The following is a 21,583-nucleotide window of genomic DNA, read 5'->3' on the forward strand; positions in this document are numbered from 1 at the left end:
GTGCAAAGATTATGTTAAATATCTTGGAACCTTAATCGAGAGTAATCTTACCTTTAAATACCATATTGAACATATAACTGTTAAGATAAGTAAAACTGTCGGAATGACTGCTAAACTCAGGCACTTTGTACCTTTTAAGACACTACAGTACGTCAAATTTATCAGTTTCTGATCTTTCCATACATATCTTATGCTGTTACAGTGCGGGGCCTTGCCAGTAAATGAAACTTAAATTAGATTTTGATCCTACAAAAACATGCCCTGTGCTTCATGTCTTTTGCAAAAAGAAATGAGCACGCGGTGCCACTTTTTGTTGATGCTGATATTTTGCCTGTAAAATTCCTATACTGTGAATTCGTATGCTGCCAAACGCATGACATTTGAAATGGGTTGCCCCAACCAACATATTAAATCTTTTTATTGATACCAGCAGCATCCATTCATACAGTACTCGGGCTTCGACTTCCAAGAACTTTTACAAAAAAAATCTAGACCAGAAGTGCAACATAATGCATTTTCTAGAGCAGAAGGAAGGGTATGGAATGACTTACCAGGGTTATTAAGAGAGCTTCCAAAACAACAAAACTGCATACTGCCCTGATCGATAATCTTCTTAAATATGACAATTATACTCAAGGGCATCAGAAGCATTTTTAATGGGGGGGGGGGGACACTGGTGGGGGGTCTGGGAGTCGTCCCCCAGAAAATTATTAATTAATTAGATGCCATTTCCTGCATTCTGGTGTATTTTTAACAGGTTGTTAAACACCTAATTTTACCTACAAAAGTCACTTAATTCAATGACTCTTTTAGAGACTCAACAATAAGTCCTCATTCAACTAGTCCATATATTCATCAGCCTGTTTTTAAATCCACCGCTACGCCTAAGATAATGAGATGAATGTGACACAATTTATCACCAACAATGACTTTATGGGTGCATTTTAATTTTTATTTTGTGTTTCCTTTTTTATTTAGTTTTAGATGTAACACAACATGCCACTGTGCCAAGCAATAGTGACACTCAACTGTATGTTTAAAAATACGAATATTCATAATTTCACACAATGAACAGGCATGACATGGCATCATGCAAACTTCATAACACAAAATCACACTGTGTCAAGCAACGGTGACACATAAAAGAGAACTTCACACAATGAACAGGTGCAATTTTGTCAACCTACATGCAATGGTGGTACTACAGTAACATTTTCAGATTAATATAACAAATAGATTTATAGATATAACTCCTTCTTACATTGGTGCCACCACAATTTCTACCACTTCAAAACTTTTATCCCCCTTTCCTTCACAATCCACCTGGAATAACATCCATCTCTCTCCATTGCTTTCCTTTCTACTATTCCTTCCCCATACACTGATTTCCCATGTTACTTTCCAGAAAACTGGCAAAGACCAGACAAAACGGGGAATCAATAAATATCATCAGAGCAGAGTTGACCTCATTCTTGGCATTACAATAAGGTCGCCCTACTGGGTTTGAATTAAATGATAGCTAACATTAAGCTAGCTGATACATCTCCTAACATTGACTAACCAGCTAACTGCACTAACATTTCCACTGGGACAAAAAAACCCTGTCCTGTGGGGAAATTTCGACTGACTTTCTGCTTCTTTGTAAAGAAGTTCCTTATGTCCATTGTGTCTGGGGACGGAGCAAATACTGCAAACAATTCATCATCAACCAAGAATACCCCATTAGGCTAAGCTTATTTCATTGTTTAGTTGAACATTAATTTAACATGGCCTAGGGTTAATTTTGAGGGCACAGAACAAAAGAATAAGGTTTTAGCAAAAGCCAGACATTGTGAGGTGGCAATGGGGCTGACGTCACCTCCTCCACTCTCGAGCAGCTGCACCAAAAATGTCTCCGCTCGCGCTGAGATTCAATCGCGTGCGGTGAGTTGTTGTAGGTAACGCCCGGAAAACCCGGAGTGGATTTTCAGTGGTATGTGTATTCTCTTATCGATCAAGTGGAATGGATTCTTTCACGAAGCAACAGAAACGGCGCTGGGTGAACTAATATTTTATGTAAATGTGGGGGCGTCCAAACGAAGAATTATGAAATGTGAAGGGGACATGCCCCCTTCACATTCAATGGTGGCGACACCCATGATACTGATATCTCTCAAATCAGTGCAGCTCTAAAGAATCACAGATTTTGATTTTTTCTCTTTCTACCTTGATAAATGGTGCTTTTATAGTTATATTTATCTTTTCAACAAATTAATTACTTTTTCTTCCTGTCCAGCTGTAACAATTTCTTTCCAAGTTGTTTAAATTATTATTATTATCAGTTTCTTTTCTCTTCGTATTCTTTTTTTCCCTTTCCTCGTCTCGTCTTCTTCTGCTTATCCGGGGCCGGGTGGTGGAGGCAGAAGTCTAAGCATGGAAGCCCAAACTTCCCTTTCCCCAGACACCTCGGCCAGCTCCTCGGGAAGAACACCGAGGCGTTCCCAGACCAGCCGAGAGACATAGTCCCTCCAGCGTGTCCTGGGTCTTCCCCGGGGCCTCTTCCCGGGGGGACAGGCCTGGAACACCTCCCCAGGGAGGCGTCCAGGAGGCATCCGAAAAAGATGCCCGAGCCACCTCAGCTGATTCCTCTCGATGTGGAGGAGCAGCAGCTCTACTCCTTGCTCCTCCCGAGTGACTGTGCTTCTCACCCTATCTCTAAGGGAGCGCCCAGCCACCCTGCCAAGGAAACTCATTTCGGCCGCTTGTATCCGCGATCTTGTTCTTTCGGTCATTACCCAAAGCTCATGACCATAGGTGAGAGTCGGAACGTAGATCGGCCAGTAAATTGAGAGCTTCGCCTTTTGGCTCAGCTCCTTCTTCACCACGATGGACCGGTAAAGCGACCGCATCACTGCGGAGGCTGCACCGATCCGCCTGTCGATCTCATGCTCCATCCTTCCCTCACTCGTGAACAAGATCCCGAGATATTTAAACTCCTCCACTTGAGGCAGGACTTCTCCACCAACCTGGAGAGGGCAAGCCACCCTTTTCCGGTCGAGAATCATGGCCTCGGACTTGGAGGTGCTGATTCTCATCCCAGCCGCTTCACACTCGACTGCAAACCGCCCCAGTGCATGCTGAAGGTCCTGGTTTGAAGAAGCCAACAGGACAACATCATCCGCAAAAAGCAGAGATGAAATCCTGTGGTTCCCAAACAGGATTTCTTCCGGCCCCTGGCTGCGCCTAGAAATTCTGTCCATAAAAATTATGAACAGAACCGGTGACAAAGGGCAGCCCTGCCGGAGTCCAACATGCACTGGGAACAGGTCTGACTTACTGCCGGCAATGCGAACCAGACTCCTGCTCCGTTCGTACAGGGACCGGACAGCCCTTAGCAAAGAGCCCCGAACCCCATACTCCTGAAGCACCCCCCACAGACTACCACGGGGGACACGGTCAAATGCCTTCTCCAGATCCACAAAACACATGTGGACTGGTTGGGCAAACTCCCATGAACCCTCGAGCACCCTATGAAGGGTATAGAGCTGGTCCAGTGTTCCGCGACCAGGACGAAAACCGCATTGTTCCTCCTGGATCCGAGGTTCGACTATTGGTCGAATTCTCCTCTCCAGTACCCTGGAGTAAACCTTCCCTGGGAGCCTGAGAAGTGTGATTCCCCTATAATTGGAGCACACTCTCCGGTCCCCTATCTTAAAAAGAGGGACCACCACCCCAGTCTGCCACTCCAGAGGCACTGTCCCCGACCGCCACGCGATGTTGCAGAGGCGTGTCAACCAAGACAGCCCCACAACATCCAGAGACTTGAGATACTCAGGGCGGATCTCATCTACCCCCGGTGCCTTGCCACCGAGGAGCTTGCAAACCACCTCAGTGACTCCGGCTTGGGTAATGGATGAGTCCATCTCTGAGTCATCAGCCTCAGTCTCCTCAGTGGAAGACATGACGGTGGGATTGAGGAGATCCTCAAAGTATTCCTTCCACTACCCGACAATGTCCTCAGTCGAGGTCAACAGCTCCCCACCCGCACTGTAAACAGTGTTGGCAGAGTACTGCTTCCCCCTCCTGAGGCGCCGGACAGTTTGCCAGAATTTCTTCGAGGCCGACCGATAGTCCTTCTCCATGGCCTCCCCCGAACTCCTCCCAGTTCCGAGTTTTTGCCTCCGCAACTGCCCAAGCTGCAGCACGCCTGGCCTGCCGATACCCATCAGCTGCCTCAGGAGTCCCGGAGGTCAACATGGCCCGATAGGACTCCTTCTTCAGCTTGACGGCATCCCTTACTTCCGGTGTCCACCACCGGGTTCGGGGACTGCCGCCACGACAGGCACCGGAGACCTTGCGGCCACAGCTCCGAACAGCTGCGTCCACAATGGAGGTAGAGAACATGGTCCACTCAGACTCAATGTCCCCCGCCTCCTTCGGAAGCTGGGAAAAGCTCTCCCGGAGGTGGGAGTTAAAGACCTCCCCAACAGAGTGCTCGGCCAGACGTTCCCAGCAGACCCTCACCATACGTTTGGGCCTGCCAGGTCTGTCCAGCTTCCTCCTCTGCCAGCGGATCCAACTCACCACCAGGTGGTGATCAGTTGACAGCTCAGCCCCTCTCTTCACCCTAGTGTCCAAGACATAGGGCCGGAGATCAGATGAAACGACTACAAAGTCGATCATCGACCTCCGACCTAAGGTGTCCTGGTGCCACGTGCACTTATGGACACCCCTATGCTCGAACATGGTGTTCGTTATGGACAAACCGTGACTAGCACAGAAGTCCAATAACAAAACACCACTCGGGTTCAGATCGGGGAGGCTGTTCCTCCCAACCACGCCCCTCCAGGTGTCACTGTCGTCACCCACGTGAGCATTGAAGTCCCCCAGTAGCACAATGGATTCCCCAGTCTGAGCACCCCTCAGTACCTCTCCCAGGGACTCCAAGAAGGCCAGATACTCTATACTGCTATTTGGCCCGTAGGCACAAACAACAGCAAGAGCCCTCTCCCCAATCCGAAGGCGCAGAGAGGTGACCCTCTCGTTCACTGGGGTAAACTCCAACTCCAATCCCTTTCCTGATTTATGATAATTTATTTAATATTTAATATGACTGATCCACCTCGATTAGCATGACGACTTGCGGATCAGTCCAATATTGTAACACAAACAGCTCTGCAGACGACACACAATTTATAGTTTTGCTTTTCCTTTCTTTCAAGGAATCATTTTATTCAAATAACGGAATTTAAAGCTTCAATTTTTTGAAGAGGGCAGTTAGTTTGTGTCTCAGGTGCAGTTTGTGTGATTAGTTACAGTGTTGTAGTAAATTTCACAGTGATTTCAGACACATTGCAGTCGGATCAAGTCCCGTTTTGTGCTGCAGCTTCTCACATACGTCCATCTGACCCAAAGACTCTGTGACAAATCATCAGTGTGCAGTGAAAAGAAACAATCTTCCTCCTCAGGACACTGATGATGAACCTAAAAACTCTGCTTCAGTCTCACTATTAGAGAATGTGTCTAACGGAGGAGCAGGTCATGTGACTCTCAGAGAGATGATCTTACCCCAGTATCTCCAGTTTACAGTGAGGATTCTCCAGTACAGCACAGAGACGCTTCACTCCTGAGTCTCCCAGATTATTCTTAGACAGATCCAGTTCTCTCAGGTGTGAGGGGTTTGATCTCAGAGCTGAACTCAGAGCAGCACAGCCTTCATCTGAGACACCACAACCCCACAACCTGCAGAGACACAATGACACACACTTCATCAACAGATTTTCATCTTGGTGTAACAGTGGTTGTGAAGATGATGTCTCTCATGTTGGACTGTCTCTATTTTCTTCACCAATCACAAGCTATTATTAATAATGACTCAAACATTACCACTGTTACTGACATTAAGTTTACTCGAGGTGCTAATGATTCAGCAAAAAGTCAATAATTTAAAGGTTTAAGTGAAGAGTCAGGTTTTGTAGAATTTATCTCTGCTTGACTGGATTTTTAATGATCACATATTTAATTGTAAATAGATTTAATTATTTCTTTAAAGTAAAAGTGATTCTGAGGAGAAATGATCACTTCATGACAAATATATTTGTTCTGCATGTTTTACTTTTACAGAAAATTTTAATTGATAAACAACACTGTATACAACTATTAACTGCTGCTTTAGTGATTTATTGTGACTCTCAGAGAGATGATCTTACCCCAGTGTCTCCACTTTACAGTGAGGATTCTCCAGTACAGCACAGAGACGCTTCACTCCTGAGTCTTCTAGTTTATTCCCAGACAGATCCAGTGTCTTCACAGTCAGATGCAGTTCTCTCAGACTGGAGGTTTCTGAGTTGAGCACTGAGACCAGAGCTTCAGCGCTTCTCCCTTTGATCGTATCACAACTGATCCTGAAGGAAATAAAATAATACATAATAAACTCACACAAATGATCAAACAGGTCCTCAAATCTTTCACTGCACCATTTCATTTTCGTAAATGACAAAAGTACAAACTCCGAGTCGACAATACACTGAAATGCTGTAACAGTAATTCACAGTTCGAGCTGTTCGGATTAGAGTTTTCTGCTGCACACGTCATCACTGACACATGGGATAAACACCCAACATCAAATCTGATCACCAAATCGGGAAATAAGAGTCTGATCTAAAATATTTACAAGAGGAGAAAGGAAAAGAGTTTCAAAAGTCAGGTTTAGATGAAGCAGGCAGAGTTCGAGGCAGAGTCATATTTATCTGAACAGATCAGACATTTGATTTGTTCTCTAATTAGTGAGCGACTGAAATGATCACAGCCCAGTGCTGAAGGAGTTTTATGGAGATACTCATGATGAGCTACTTGGCTAACTGTGTCTGTGTGTGTTGCCAGGTGCTCCTTGCAGACATCCCAACCTGCAGAAACTCATTTCAGGGAGGTGTCGTGACGCATGACTTTTTTCCCCATTGGGAGGGTCACGACACCTCCCTGAAATGAGTTTGGATGTCTGTAGGCCAATCAGGACGCTCTTTGTCGAGCATGTGCTACATGAACAGGCACATGCGCAGTCTCCCTCGCGCACTCCGTCATATGCGCGATGCAGACATTAATGTTTCGCGTGCACGCTCTTGCTCGCTTGCTCTAGATTCCGGGAGATATTCTCCAAATTCCGGGCATCAGGGAGCCGCTATCAATATGCGGGAGACTCCCGGAACTTCCGGGACACTTGGGATGTCTGTCCTTATTTGTTCCTGGTGCCAGTGATTTACAGACTGGACATGTTCTTCCCCTTACACTCTGTGTGTTGTCTCTCCCTGTCTGACCTGAAATCAATAAATCCCAGAGCTACAGCAGGGAAAAGAACAAAACCTGTGAAGGTCAACAGGAAAAAAAATGTAAATTCATAAATTATATCAGGATATTAAAACAAAATAATGTAATAAATTTATATTATGATGTAATAAAAGTAAATAAGAATGGTGTTTGTAATGAGTTCTCTGTGAAAGTCTGTTTTCACGACTTGAATAAAGCCGTTTATCAGGTCATAACAGGCCTCAACATTAACTTTTGTCATCTTTTTCCCTGCAGGGCAAATGGCTTCAAAACATTTTTGTCCCCTTTGAATTTCCTTTTGCCCTAAAATTTTGTGGTATTTCGGCCAGTTGTCAAGTCCACGGTTCACGGCAACAGTGATATGTTTTCTAGGGGTATAATTGAGTTATTTAGACAAAAGAACATTTAAAAAATTATTTTTAAAAACATTTATGTCTGCAACAGAAGAACAAGACAAACCCTGAAAACATGAAACATAAATCAATATCATACATGTAAGAGGCACGGTGGTGTAGTGGTTAGCGCTATCGCCTCACAGCAAGAAGGTCCGGGTTTGAGCCCTGTGCCCAGCGAGGGCCTTTCTGTGCGGAGTTTGCATGTTCTCCCCGTGTCCGTGTGGGTTTCCTCCGGGTGCTCCGGTTTCCCCCACAGTCCAAAGACATGCAGGTTAGGTTAACTGGTGACTCTAAATTGACCGTAGGTGTGAATGTGAGTGTGAATGGTTGTCTGTGTCTATGTACCCCGCCTCTCGCCCATAGTCAGCTGGGATAGGCTCCAGCTTGCCTGTGACCCTGTAGAACAGGATAAAGTGGCTAGAGATAATGAGATGACATATATGTAAGACTTATGTATGGTACGAGTACATAATATGTCTTTTTATATCGAGTTTCCGACACAAAACACTTTCTTTTGCCTCACAATGACTCGCAATATTGCAAAGATGAATTATAAAACTAAAAACATTATAAAACAGGAGTGTGTACTGCAGTACTGTCTTATCATTCAGTCTGCCGTTGCATTCAGGAGGAACTTAAACAACCTGTCTTCCTCATCTACATCAGCTTCCTGTGCAGCCTCTGCAAATTGTGGGTGCCGTTCACGCCGTCCCTCTGTCCACCATAGGTGGCCTGCCCTCTCAGCAATAAACGCATCAAGATCCAGGCCCTGTAGAGCAGGGATTCTCAACTTTCTCTGCTTTAAAGCCCACCTATTCATACTGTACTTGTACCGAGTCGGGGCCCATTAAAAAAGATCCCCAATTATTTTGGCTCATCTATTCGATTAGAATCTAATAATCTACTGTAAAGTGTATTCATGGGATGCAACATCACTCCCTGTTACAGATGGGAATTTAAATAAATGCAATAAAAACAAATTTTTAGATTGTAGATATTGTATTTAAAGCTGTATGGATGCAGGTCATTCTCAGTCAGAAGGGGTTAACGATCCAAAAGTGGATCTGATCCATTCGCACAAGAACTTATTGCCATGTTTGTGTTCAGCAAACAAGCAGGTTATTAAAACCAAGAAATCCACTCAAAAGAAGTGGATATAGAAACCATTCCGAAGGATTTTTCCTATGAAAGAAAAATTTACCACCTAAATTTGACATTAGTAGAATAAATTGTGATCATATTGTAGCCGTAACTAAATACAAAGACAATAGTTATGCATACTATTAATTAACTTAATGTGAAGATAATCAACAGATTTTAAGCTTTTTTAAACATTGTGTATATTTTAGTCTTGTATTTGTATGACCAGAGATAAATAAACTATCTCCGGGTGGGGCGCCGGTGAGACGGCAGCCTGTTGAAGCAGCTGTGTGTGTAGTGGATGTTTTTTTTAAGCATTGTGGATTATTGAGTGCTGAACCAAGAACCAACGAGTGGTGGCAAAAGGAGTGGACATTATCTGTCTATCAACCGGGCGAACGGGGCAAACGGCTGTGGTATATACTCGTCAGGAACTGCTAAACATTGGGCATTTCTCAACATACGGGATTAGACATGATATACCAAGGGAATTATTGAAGAGGAGGCATCGGGGAACGCGTGCTGGTGTTAAAAGAAACAAGAGGAGGCTAGCCAGAACATGGAGGGCGACATTTAAACCAGCTGTTCCATCCATCACCATGGGAAATGTTCGTTGTTTAACAAACAAATTAGATGAACTGGAAACCCTTATTAGAAACCAGAAAGAGTACCGGGAGAGTAGTTTAGTATGCCTGACAGAGACGTGGCTGACGGACAATACGTCTGATTCTCTGATCAGTTTTGCCGGCTTCAGGACAATATGAGCGGACAGGGACACTAGAGCAAGTGGAAAGCAGAAAGGAGGGGGGCTAATACTGCTCGTCAACAACAACTGGTGTAACCCTAATCATGCTACCATCAAGGAACGTATATGCAAGGAAGACATTGAACTTCTAGCGGTTAGTTTAAGACCATATTACTTGCCCAGGGAGTTCAGTGTGGTGGTCACCATTGTTGTTTACATACCTCCTTGGCTAATGCAGAAATCGCGTGTGACGTCATTCATACTACTATCGCAGGACTTGAGTCAAAGTACCCAGAGGCATTCATTGCTGTGTCTGGAGATTGCAATCATGTCTCTCTATCTAAGACTTTGCCCACATTTAAGCAGTTTGTTAACTGTACGACAAGAGGTGATAAAACTCTGGACTTGTTGTATGCAAATGTACAGAATGCATACAAATGCACTGCACTGCCTCCTCTTGGCCGATCAGATCATGACATGATTCACCTTTCTTCCTCTTATATTCCAACTGTTAAAAGGTTACCTGTCATAACCAGGACATCAAGAGGCTGGTGTCCAGAGGCTGAGGAAGCTTTAAGGTGCTGTTTTGAGATTACAGAGTGGGATGTGTTCTGTGAGGAGTATGGAGAGGACATTGACGGTCTAGTTGAATGCATAACCCAATATATCATCTTATCTTCTGTTATGACACTGTCATGCCATCCAAGGTAGTTCATTGCTACCCAAATAATAAGCCATGGATTACCAGCAGTTTGAAGGCCTTATTAAATGAGAAGAAAAGGGCGTTTAGGATGGGCGACAGGAACAGATTGAAAGAACTTCAGAGGGACCTGAGGGTGAAGATAAGAGAGGGGAAGGAAGTATATAGGCTTAAGCTAGAACAACAGCTGCAGCAAGATGGAGTAAAGCAGGTTTGGGCTGGAATGCGAAAGATCACAGGCATGGAACAGAAAGGTGGGGCACTGCTTGCTGGTGAACAAGGTCTGGCTGATGAGCTTAATAACTTCAACAGATTTGACTGCACCACACCAATCCAGTCTCCCCCATCTGGTCAGCGGACCGTCAATGCTTTCTCTTCTTCTTTCCCTCCTCCTGTTACTCTCCCTCTTTCCAACAACTCTGAGATGCCATCTGTACAGAGTCCTCCATTTCTCCACTCACCTGTGACATTGCACACTGCACAGGTCAAGAGGATGCTTAAAGGACTGAAGCTAGGGAAAGCAGCCGGGCCCGATGATATTAGCCCAAGGCTACTGAAGGCCTGCTCCGCAGAGCTGTGTGGCATTTTAACACACTTGTTTAATCTGAGCTTGCGTCTGCAGAAGGTCTCAAGGCTGTGGAAAACATCTTGTCTGGTTCCTGTTCCAAAAAAGTCCCATCCTACTCAGCATAATGATTACAGACCAGTTGCGCTCACCTCACACATAATGAAGACATTTGAGAGGCTGGTCCTCTCTCACATCAGGACTAGTGTGTCAACTCATATGGATCCCTTGCAGTTTGCGTATCAGCCCAACATCAGTGTCGATGATGCCCTCATCTATATGCTGCAGAGAGCGTATACACATCTGGACACCTCTGATGCAGCTGTAAGGATTACATTCTTTGACTTCTCAAGTGCATTCAATACCATCCAGCCACAACTCCTTGGTGAAAAGATGGAGAAGATGGAGGTGGATCCATCGCTTGTACGGTGGGTTCTGGACTACCTTCACCTCAGACCACAGTATGTGCGTCTGCAGGACAGTGTCTCTAGTACCATCTTGAGCAGCACAGGAGCTCCACAAGGAACTGTGCTGGCTCCATTTCTGTTTACAATATATACAGCAGATTTTCAATATAATACCAACAGCTGCTTTATGCAGAAATTTTCAGATGGCACTGCTGTTGTAGGCCTCATCAAAGGTGCGATGAGTTGGAGTATAGAGCCACTGTGGATGACTTTGTGGAATGGAGCGCACACAATCACCTCCAGCTGAACACCACAAAAACCAAGGAGATTATTGTGGACTTCAGGAAGGGGAGGAAAAGGACTCAATCAACACCAATCACCATCAGAGGCACTGAGGTGGAGGTGGTTGCCAACCATAGGTACCTGGGAGTGCAGCTGGATGGTAGGCTGGACTGGAGGAGTCATATGGAGACTGTGTATAGGAAGGGCCAAAGCCGACTTTATTTTTTAAGAAGGCTGCGATCTTTTAATATCTGTCAGCCCTTACTATGTAGTGTCTACCATTCAGTGGTGGCAAGTGCCTTCTTCTTTGCTGTTGTATGTTGGGGTGTGGGAGCCTGTGCTGCTGACAACAAAAGACTGGACAAGCTAATTAGGAAGGCGGGATCAGTGGTAGGGACTGTTTTCCCAACAGTTCAGCAGGTGACAGAGGCCAGATCCCTGAGTAAATTGAGGGCAATTTTGGACAACTCTCAACACCCACTCCATGCCCTGAAAGTGGTTAACAATAGCAGTTTTAGTCAGAGACTGATTGCACCAATATGTAAAACAGAGAGATTCAGGAAGTCCTTTATACCAGCTGCTATAAGGTTCTATAATGCACAAAAGTAACTGCACTCCTTCTGCTTTAGTATTATTATTTATTTATTTATCTATTTTAACCCATTAATAGTAGTATTCAATTATTAGAGTTTGCGGTGAGGTAATGTGTGATGTGATGTCTGAATGTTGTGCTGCTGTGACACTGTAATTTCCTGTAAAGGATTATTAAAGGATCTATCTATCTATCTATCTATCTATCTATCTATCTATCTATCTATCTATCTATCTATCTATCTATCTGTCTGTATTTGTACATGCACGACCCCACCAGCTCTGCTGATCAACTGATTGTGTTTAAATAAAGTTATTCATTCATTATGAGCTGGAAAATTATCCATCCGTTGAGTTCCCTGATGTCTCAAACTACCTGGTGCTGCAGACATCGTTCTACATGACACACAGATTAAAACCTGAAAGAGCATGGAGGAGAACAACTTGTTATATGTGGCTGAGTTAAAGATCTGGGGATCAGGACACTACAAGATAAATCCTATATCATTTTTGCCCGGGTAAGGAGGAGTTTCTGGGCTTTTTGTCCATGTCTTTGCGATGGTTGCTATGACGCTACAAGTTTTGGTATCAGGTGAAAACAAATGACTGCCACTCGATTCCCAATCCTCCCTGATCTTCTCTTCCAGCAGATATCACAGATCCATAGAATTACCCACAAATATATCTCTCTCTCTCTCTTTCTGTGTATACGCGCACGCTCTGTGTGTATTTGACAGGGTGGGGGTGTTTAAAAACAACAACAAAACGCTGTCCTATTGTCGACTTAATTGTATTTCATCATCAAGTTTCATCATCAAGTTTATTTGTACAGCGCTTTTAACAATAAACATTGTCGCAAAGCAGCTTTACAGAATTTGAACGACTTAAAACATGAGCTAATTTTATCCCTAATCTATCCCCAATGAGCAAGCCTGTGGCGACGGTGGCAATATTTCGATCAGCATTTCTACAGGCTCTGTGTCATATTCTACACACTATCCTACAGGTTCAAAAAGCTAGTCACTGCATTCAGTAGGTTGTTTCCGAGTCATTAGATTCTGTAAATGCATTGTGGCAACAATCCAACAACACCTTGATATTAAAAAGAAAACAAAAAGAATCATGAAAAAGTATTTTTGAAGACTGAAGTATTTTTAAAAGCAAATCCTCCAGTACTGTAACTCAAGTAAAAATTCGACTGAACAGCTTTCACTTGTATTGCAGTAACATTTGACCCGGCGGATCTTTACTTTCACTCGAGTAATGAAGTTGTGGATTTTGTCCCAAAGTGCAGATTTGTCACAGTGCTTTCAGTTTCTCTCTTTCTCACAGTGGAACAGTAGAGCAGTTATATTCAGCTTTACTTACATTGCTTTTCTGGATGCTGAAATCACAGGCATCACCTTCACAAGAACCTCATCTGTTATCTTCTCTGTACTGGTATATTTGCTCAGGTCAAACTCCTCCAGCTCCTGTGCTGAAGTCAGTAACACAAACACCAGAGCAGACCACTGTGAAGGAGAGAATTTACTTTGTTTTCCAGATTTTACGTAGCATTGGATTTCCTCCACTAGAGAATCGTCACCCAGTTCATTCAGACAGTGGAACAGATTGATGGATTTTTCTGCAGGAATATTTTCACTGATCTTCTCCTTAATGTACTGAACTGTTTTCCTCTTTCCTGTCCAGGAGCTACTTCCTGTCTGTGTTACTAAGGCACGTAAGAGTTTCTGATTAGACTTCAGTGAGAGACCCAGAAGAAAGCGGAGGAACAGATCCAGATGTCCAGTCTGACTTTTTAAGGTCTGATCTACAGCACTCCTGTGTACATCTGAAATTGTCTTAAAGGACCAAAAATACAAATTACTGGACTGACTCTGATCAAGAACATTTCTCTTTTCCTTCATGAAGGTCAGATGAACATACAGAGCTGCGAGATGCTCCTGAACGCTCAGATGAACAAAGCAGTACACTTTACTCTGGTGAAGCCCAACCTCCTCTCTGAAGATCTGCGTACACACACCTGAGTACACTGCTGCTTCTGTCACATCAATGCCACACTCTCTCAGGTCTTCCTCATAGAAGATCAGGTTGCCTTTCTCCAGCTGCTCAAAAGCCAGTTTTCCCAGTTTGAGAAGCATTTCTTCATCACTCTCCTGCTTCTTTGAGTACTTTCCTCTGATGATGTTTGTCTGAATGATGAGGAAGTGTGTGTACATTTGAGTCAGAGTCTTGGGGATCTCGCCACTCTCTGCTTCACCCAACATTCTCTCTAGAACAGCGGCTGAAATCCAGCAGAAGACTGGGATGTGACACATGATGTAGAGACTTCTTAATGACTTCAGGTGTGTGATGATGTTCTCGGCCAGGCTCTGATCACTGACCCTCTTCCTGAAGTACTCCTCCTTCTGAGGATCATTGAACCCTCGTACCTCTGTGACTCTGTGGACATACTCAGAGGGGATTTGATCAGCTGCTGCTGGTCGGGAGGTGATCCAGATGAGAGCAGAGGGAAGCAGATTCCCTTTGATCAGGTTTATCAGCAGCACATGGACTGATGCTGATTCAGTTACATCACACACTCTCACTGTGTTCTGGAAATCCAGAGGGAAACGACACTCATCCAATCCATCAAAAATGAACAGAACCTTTCCCAACCCGGACATTTCTGTTTCTTTGGTTTCCTTAAAGCAGACATGAAGGAGCTCCATCAGACTCAGGTTTTGGTCCTCCATCAGATTCAGCTCTCTGAAAGGAAGTGGAAATATGAGGGAGACGTCCTGATTTGCTTTCCTTTCAGCCCAGTCCACAATGAACTTCTGCACAGAGACTGTTTTTCCGATACCAGCCACTCCCTTTGTCACTACAGTTCTGATGGGTTCGTCTTCTTCAGATAAGGGCTTAAAGATGTCGTTGCATTTGATTGGTGTTTCCTCTGTTGTTTTTCTCCTGGACGCTGCCTCGATCTGTCTCACCTCATGTTCTTTATTGACGTCTCCACTGTCTCCCTCTGTGATGTAGAGCTCTATGTAGATCTCATTCAGGAGCACTCGGTTTTCCTGCTTTATTATCGCTTCATTTAAGCACTGAAACTTCTTCATCAGATTTAATCTGAATTTTTTCCGGACGTCATTTCCAGCAGCAGACTCTGGGGCATGCCTGTGTGACAGGGTGAAGTAGGAAGACATGGTGAGACATGGACTCCAATTACTAGAGTTTAAGATCACAGTTTTTCTGACTGGCTTCCACAGATAGTTCTTTATGATGTTCTCACTGTGCATTTGTTTTATTCTCCTGTATGTTTTCTATAATCTAATCAGTCTCTATGAAATAACAGCAGAGAGGTTTATAATACCAGTGCGTCAGTGTCACAGTCATGGTGTTGGGTTTGATCTTACCCTGTATCTGTGATGAAGATCTTTTCTCTTCTGTCTCCTGCCCTCTGTAAAACACTGGGAACAAAACATTGTTGCTGTTAAAGACAATAACTTTCATCACTTTAAGCCTACAATCTAAACTTTAACCCTAATTTTACTACAATAATTCTTTATGAGTGCATTAACATTTAGAGAGCACAGTGCTGAATACAACACAACAAAAATATTGTGGAACTGGAGAAAAAAAATAGTTTTTCCTTCTTATATGGTCATTAGGGATGGAACAGAATATCACTCCATCATGCAGAATGAACAGATAATGTGTTTTAAATGGATACAACAGCAGATGTGTATTTTTCAGAAAGCCGGCCAGAAATGTTCAGAGGTATAAAATCTGTAACTGGATCCAGAATTATACTCCACCCTGGATGATCCACCAGTCCATCATTTTAGGGGCAATTTAGTGATCAGTCGACCTACTGACATGTTTTTGGGAGGTGGGAGTTCAGGTTGAGGAAAATGCTGATTTTCATTATTATTAATAAAAACTGTAATGTCAGTGATGTGATTTATGGTAAATAGTCATTGTGTTCATATAAAGGGTCTCCATTTTCTATTATATTTTACAGAAACACTCAGACACATCGCTTTTCATGGAGACACGGCCAAGTAACAGTGATCTCAATGGGGTCGGGATTTTAACCGTAAATGTTATTATTATTATTATTATTATTATTATTATTATTATTATTATGTTGTAGTAGTAGTAATTCCATATTCTTTTTGCTTATATTAGCATTTAAGACGTTACCTGTAAAACATTTGACCTTCATAAATGTTTACACTCCTCAAAAGCATTTCCTGAAAGTCTTGCTGAATTACTAAAAACTAAGAAACTATTATATCATAAAAACTGTACAGTAGACTTCCGGTAATGGCGGCGCGCTGAGTAGTCGTGGTTTCTCTTGCTCTGTTGCTAACCCTACAAGTTGAGCACTTTAAACATTCCTAACTGCCTTTAAAAGTAAAAGATTTTGTGATTTAGGCTTGAACAATCAAACATGACAAGGACAAAGAACAAGGACGAGCTAAAGTGAAACGGAGGGCTCCTTAATGAAGAAAACATGTCGACAGCTAACTCCGAAGAGAACAGCGATGCGCCACCTGCACAGGTGGGTAACACCGACTCCATCGAAAGCACAGAAAATCCCTCTACCTCGGACATCATGAAGGCTATACTGTCATTCAAACAAGGCTTTCATACAGAAATGGAAGGGGTATTGGCGGCTATCAAGAACGTGCAATCTGACATTAAAGAATGCAGCGGCCGCACTTCCAAGGCAGAGCAATGCATTTCTGCAGTGGAGGACACCATTAACAAACTGTAAGCGACGGTGGCCAAACTTGAGAAGAAGGCTGAAAGTTTAGCCAGTAAAGTGGAAGACCTGGAGTGCAGGAGCCATCACAACAATGTGCACATACTGGGCATACCTGAGAAAGAGGAGGGATCCAACCCATGCTCGTACATGGAGAAATGGATTGCGGACAATCTGGAGATATCGGCCCCGGTTCTGGAGAGAGCCCACCGCTTACCGAACCAAAATCCTGGTTCTACGCTGAGAGCACTCATTGTGAAATGTCTTAATTATAAAGATAGAGAGGGCATACTTCGAGCCACCAGGGTGAGGAAAAAATTAATTAATTAATAAATTTAAAAATAAAAGATAATCTACAAAAATAATAAAATCAGATTCCTCCCGGATTTGTCTGCAGAAGTTTACAAACAACAGAGACAATATGACAACATGAGGAAAAGGCTGTGGGACAAGGGGATCCTCAAACACCGCATCATCTTCCCTGCCAGGCTACTGCTGACTCACAGAGCATGAACAACCATCTTTGACAGCCCGATGGATGTGGATAAATACATCAGGGAGTTGGGGGAATCGGAGCCCGGAGATTAATTAACTAAGGGACTACAAACTCATCACTACAGTTAAGATGTGATTTCTCTTTGTGATGTTATGAAACTCCATTCTTTAAGGTTAACATGTACAGCAAGTTTTCTATATTCATGTTAATAACAGTAAGGATAGGAATTAAATCTAAACCAACAAGCAACACTAGCAAGAGAGTTAAATTAATCAGAAGAATGGTTCCTCATCGTAGAGTGGACCTGTTCAGAGTGCTCGAAGGAAGAAGTTTGATAAGGGATAAGGGTTGCCCTAGTGTTCAAGTTGGGCATTTGTGTGTTTGGGATGTTCGGGGAGGGAAATCTCTCTTCATGTGCAGCATGGTACCAACTTTATCAGATTTAATGCCTTTTCATCATACCTTCCCAAATGGAAGGCAGAAAAGAAGCAATTAATAATGGGGAACCTACCAAACTTCATAATAGGCTAAAACATAATATATAAATGGCAGATATCCTAATTGAATGTATTTCATGGAACTGTAGAGGCTTGAATAAACTTACCAAAGTCAAACAGGTTATGAACAGGATAAAACAGTTAAAAGTCAAGACAGTATTCTTACAGGAAACATGCTTGCTAGCTAATGAGTTATCAAAAATAAAACGTAGATGGCCAGGGCATGTCCTAACATCATTTTATTCTACTAATGCCAGAGGCATCATGACATTAATACATAAATCCATTCCACTACAAATTGAAAGAATTATCGAGGACCATAATGGTAGATCTTTAATCGTACAAGGCCACCTTCTTTCTACACAGATTAATTTGATCAATCTTTACGGACCAAATACTGATGATGTAAACTTTTATAACAATTTATTTTTGAGAATCTCAACATTGCCAGGCAAAAACATTATTGATGGAGATTTTAACTGCGTCTTGGATCCAAGCAAAGACAGACCAGTCGGAGTGGACAATACTCATATTAGATCCAGAAAAACAATACACCATTTCATGAAAGAACTCAATCTGGTGGATATATGGAGAAATTTGAACCCAACAGTGAGAGAGTTCTCCTGTTACTCCAGCATTTATAAATGTTATTCTAGAATAGACGATTTTCTGGTGTCAGCAGAACTCCTGTCTAATATTAGAGGCTGTCACTACAACAGCATAGTCATTTCAGACCATGGAACAGTCTCCATGGTCTTTGTTGAGCCAAAGTTGATACATCAAATCAAATCAAGTCAAATCAAATCAAGTTTATTTGTACAGCGCTTTTAACAATAAACATTGTCGCAAAGCAGCTTTACAGAATTTGAACGACTTAAAACATGAGCTAATTTTATCCCTAATCTATCCCCAATGAGCAAGCCTGTGGCGACGGTGGCAAGGAAAAACTCCCTCAGACGACATGAGGAAGAAACCTCGAGAGGAACCAGACTCAAAAGGGAACCCATCCTCATTTGGGCAACAACAGACAGCCTGACTATAATATTAACAGTTTTAACAGGTATAACCCTCAACTGTCCTCATGGGGCCGTCCTTCACAGGAGTGGGGCGATAAAACTCCGACCAGACACAGGGCACCAGGATGGATCAAGCAGGTCCGAGGGGCAGAAGAGGCCAGCATCTCAATCCCAGGATCAACATGTAACTCAGAGGGACAGATGGGGGGGGAGAAAGAAAACATGTTGTTAGGTATGCCCTAAAAATGACAAGTATTAAATCTGTGTGGTAGGCTCGCAGAGACGAGAGTCTTTACATCAGGCATGACACACAATGGCATGTTAATATGGTAAAAAAAAATATATCATGACCTGCTCTGGCTGGATGCTTGATTGGGTGATGGGAGCACACTCCTCAGCAATGATGAGATGCAGATGGGACCCTTAGGCCTGGCCAAGACAATTCAGTTACATTTCACCGGGTCTGGGACATGCGACAGAATGTCTGATGGCCGATTCCCTGCAGGCTACGATAGCCAGTCGAGGTCCCCACCGTCTCCACCAAAAGATTTCCTGTTGACTCCATGTAACTCAGAGGGACAGATTTGGAGTGGGGGGGAGAGAAAGAAAACACAGGTGGTTAGGTATGCCCAATGTCACCTGAATAAGTAGGAACAGTATACATATTGCACCGAGTACAAGCAGGGACTCCGGCAACTAACTATGACAGCATAACTAAAAGGAGAGAGCCAGAAGGTAACACAGGCATGAGGGAGCCCCGGGACATAAAGCAGCCAGCCACTGCACCGTCAACAAACTCGAGTGAGCAAGCGAGTGGGGACTGACAGCATCCATACATCCCAGTTTACCAAAACACTCTATGTCTGAGGACCCTCCAGATCTACTCCTTTACCTCATAAACACCATTAATAAAAGGCTTGACTAAACAGATATGTTTTCAGCCTAGACTTAAATGCTGAGACTGTGTCTGATTCCCGAACATTACTTGGAAGGCTGTTCCATAACAGTGGGGCTTTGTAAGAAAAGGCTCTGCCCCCTGATGTAGCCTTCACTATACGAGGTACCAGCAGATAGCCTGCACCTTTTGATCTAAATAGGCGTGGCGGGTCATAGAGGAGCAGAAGTTCACTCAGGTACTGTGGTGCGAGACCATTTAGTGCTTTAAAGGTCAATAGTAGTATTTTATAATCAATACGAAATTTGATTGGGAGCCAATGCAGTGTGGATAAGACAGGCGTGATGTGGTCATATTTTCTAGTTCTAGTAAGGACTCTTGCTGCGGCATTTTGAACTAACTGGAGCTTGTTTATGCACTTATTGGAACATCCAGACAGTAAGGCATTACAATAATCCAACCTGGAGGTAACGAAAGCATGGACTAGTTTTTCTGCATCATGCAATGACATTAAATTTCTTATCTTTGCAATATTTCTGAGATGAAAGAAAGCTATCCGGGTGATGTTATCAATGTGAGTTTCGAATGAAAGACTGGGGTCAATAATCACTCCGAGGTCTTTTACTGCTGCACGTGAAGAAACAGAAAGGCCATCCAGAGTTACTGTGTAACCAGAAAACTTACTTCTAGCTGTATGTGGTCCTAGCACAAGTACTTCAGTCTTGTCAGAGTTAAGCAGAAGGAAATTTATAAGCATCCAGTGTCTAATGTCCTTCACACATTCCTCAATTCTATTAAGCTGGTGTCTCTCATCAGGTTTTGCAGAGACATACAACTGTGTGTCATCAGCATAACAGTGGAAACTAATACAATGTTTACGAATAATATCGCCCAGAGGTAACATATATAGAGAAAAAAGCAGTGGACCCAAGACAGAACCTTGTGGAACACCAAACTTTACCTCGGTACGTCTAGAAATATCACCATTTATATCAACATACTGATAACGATCAGTTAGATAAGACCTGAGCCAGGAGAGGGCCATTCCCTTAACTCCCACAACATTTTCTAGTCTATCCAGAAGAATGGAATGATCAATGGTATCAAATGCTGCACTAAGGTCAAGCAACACAAGTAGCGAGACACAGCCCTGATCAGACGCCAACAGTAGGTCGTTTACTACTTTAACCAGTGCTGTCTCTGTGCTATGATGAGGTCTAAATCCTGACTGATACATTTCATGGATGTTATTCCTATGTAAATATGAGCATAACTGCTGTGCCACAGCTTTTTCAAGGATCTTGGAGATAAAGGGGAGGTTTGATATTGGCCGATAATTGGACAGCTGACAGGGATCAAGGTCAGGTTTTTTAATCAGGGGTTTGATAACTGCTAGTTTAAAGGATTTGGGTACATAGCCAATCATAAGAGAAGAATTTATTATTTTTAGAAGCGGTTCAATTACTCCAGGCATTATCTGTTTGAATAGATGTGTCGGTAAGGGATCTAGTACGCAAGTTGAGGCTTTTGATGTAGAGATTAATGAAAGTAATTCAGTTTCTTTTAGGGGAGTAAAACATTCTAACTGATGATCTGATACAGTTATATTGTTAACTACGAGGTCACTTTCATTGTCTAACCTTAAATTAGTAGTTTGAATTTTTTGTCGGATATTCTCAATTTTGTCATTAAAAAAATTCATGAAGTCGTTGCTACTACATACTGCAGGTGTGCATCTGTCTATAGTGGACTTATTCCTGGTTAATTTTGCTACAGTATTAAATAGGAATCTAGGATTA

General features: G+C 43.1%; 1 protein-coding gene and 1 pseudogene across 30 annotated transcripts in view; both read right to left on the minus strand.

The window, feature by feature from the left end:
* Positions 1–21,583, minus strand: part of LOC132891954 (protein NLRC5-like) — an 888,139-nt gene that overhangs the window by 124,787 nt on the left and 741,769 nt on the right. For 27 of the 30 annotated variants that reach the window (XR_009655388.1, XM_060930219.1, XM_060930146.1 and 24 more), the window contains 2 exons: positions 6,189–6,383; positions 5,548–5,721 (listed from right to left, as the gene is read on the minus strand). The exons of 1 other annotated variant lie outside the window; for it this stretch is intronic. Coding sequence is in view for 28 of the 29 variants with exons in the window: in XM_060930219.1 (XP_060786202.1) it covers positions 5,548–5,721; positions 6,189–6,383 (369 nt within the window). In the remaining variant the exon portion in view is untranslated. The remainder of the gene's footprint in view (positions 1–5,547; positions 5,722–6,188; positions 6,384–21,583) is intronic. 2 more of the 30 variants (XM_060930352.1, XM_060930265.1) reach the window with 1 other exon arrangement.
* Positions 14,418–21,583, minus strand: part of LOC132892087 (uncharacterized) — a 52,957-nt pseudogene continuing 45,791 nt past the window's right edge.

The sequence above is a fragment of the Neoarius graeffei genome, chromosome 1 (assembly GCF_027579695.1).
Source record: "Neoarius graeffei isolate fNeoGra1 chromosome 1, fNeoGra1.pri, whole genome shotgun sequence".
Taxonomy (NCBI): Eukaryota; Metazoa; Chordata; class Actinopteri; order Siluriformes; family Ariidae; genus Neoarius; species Neoarius graeffei.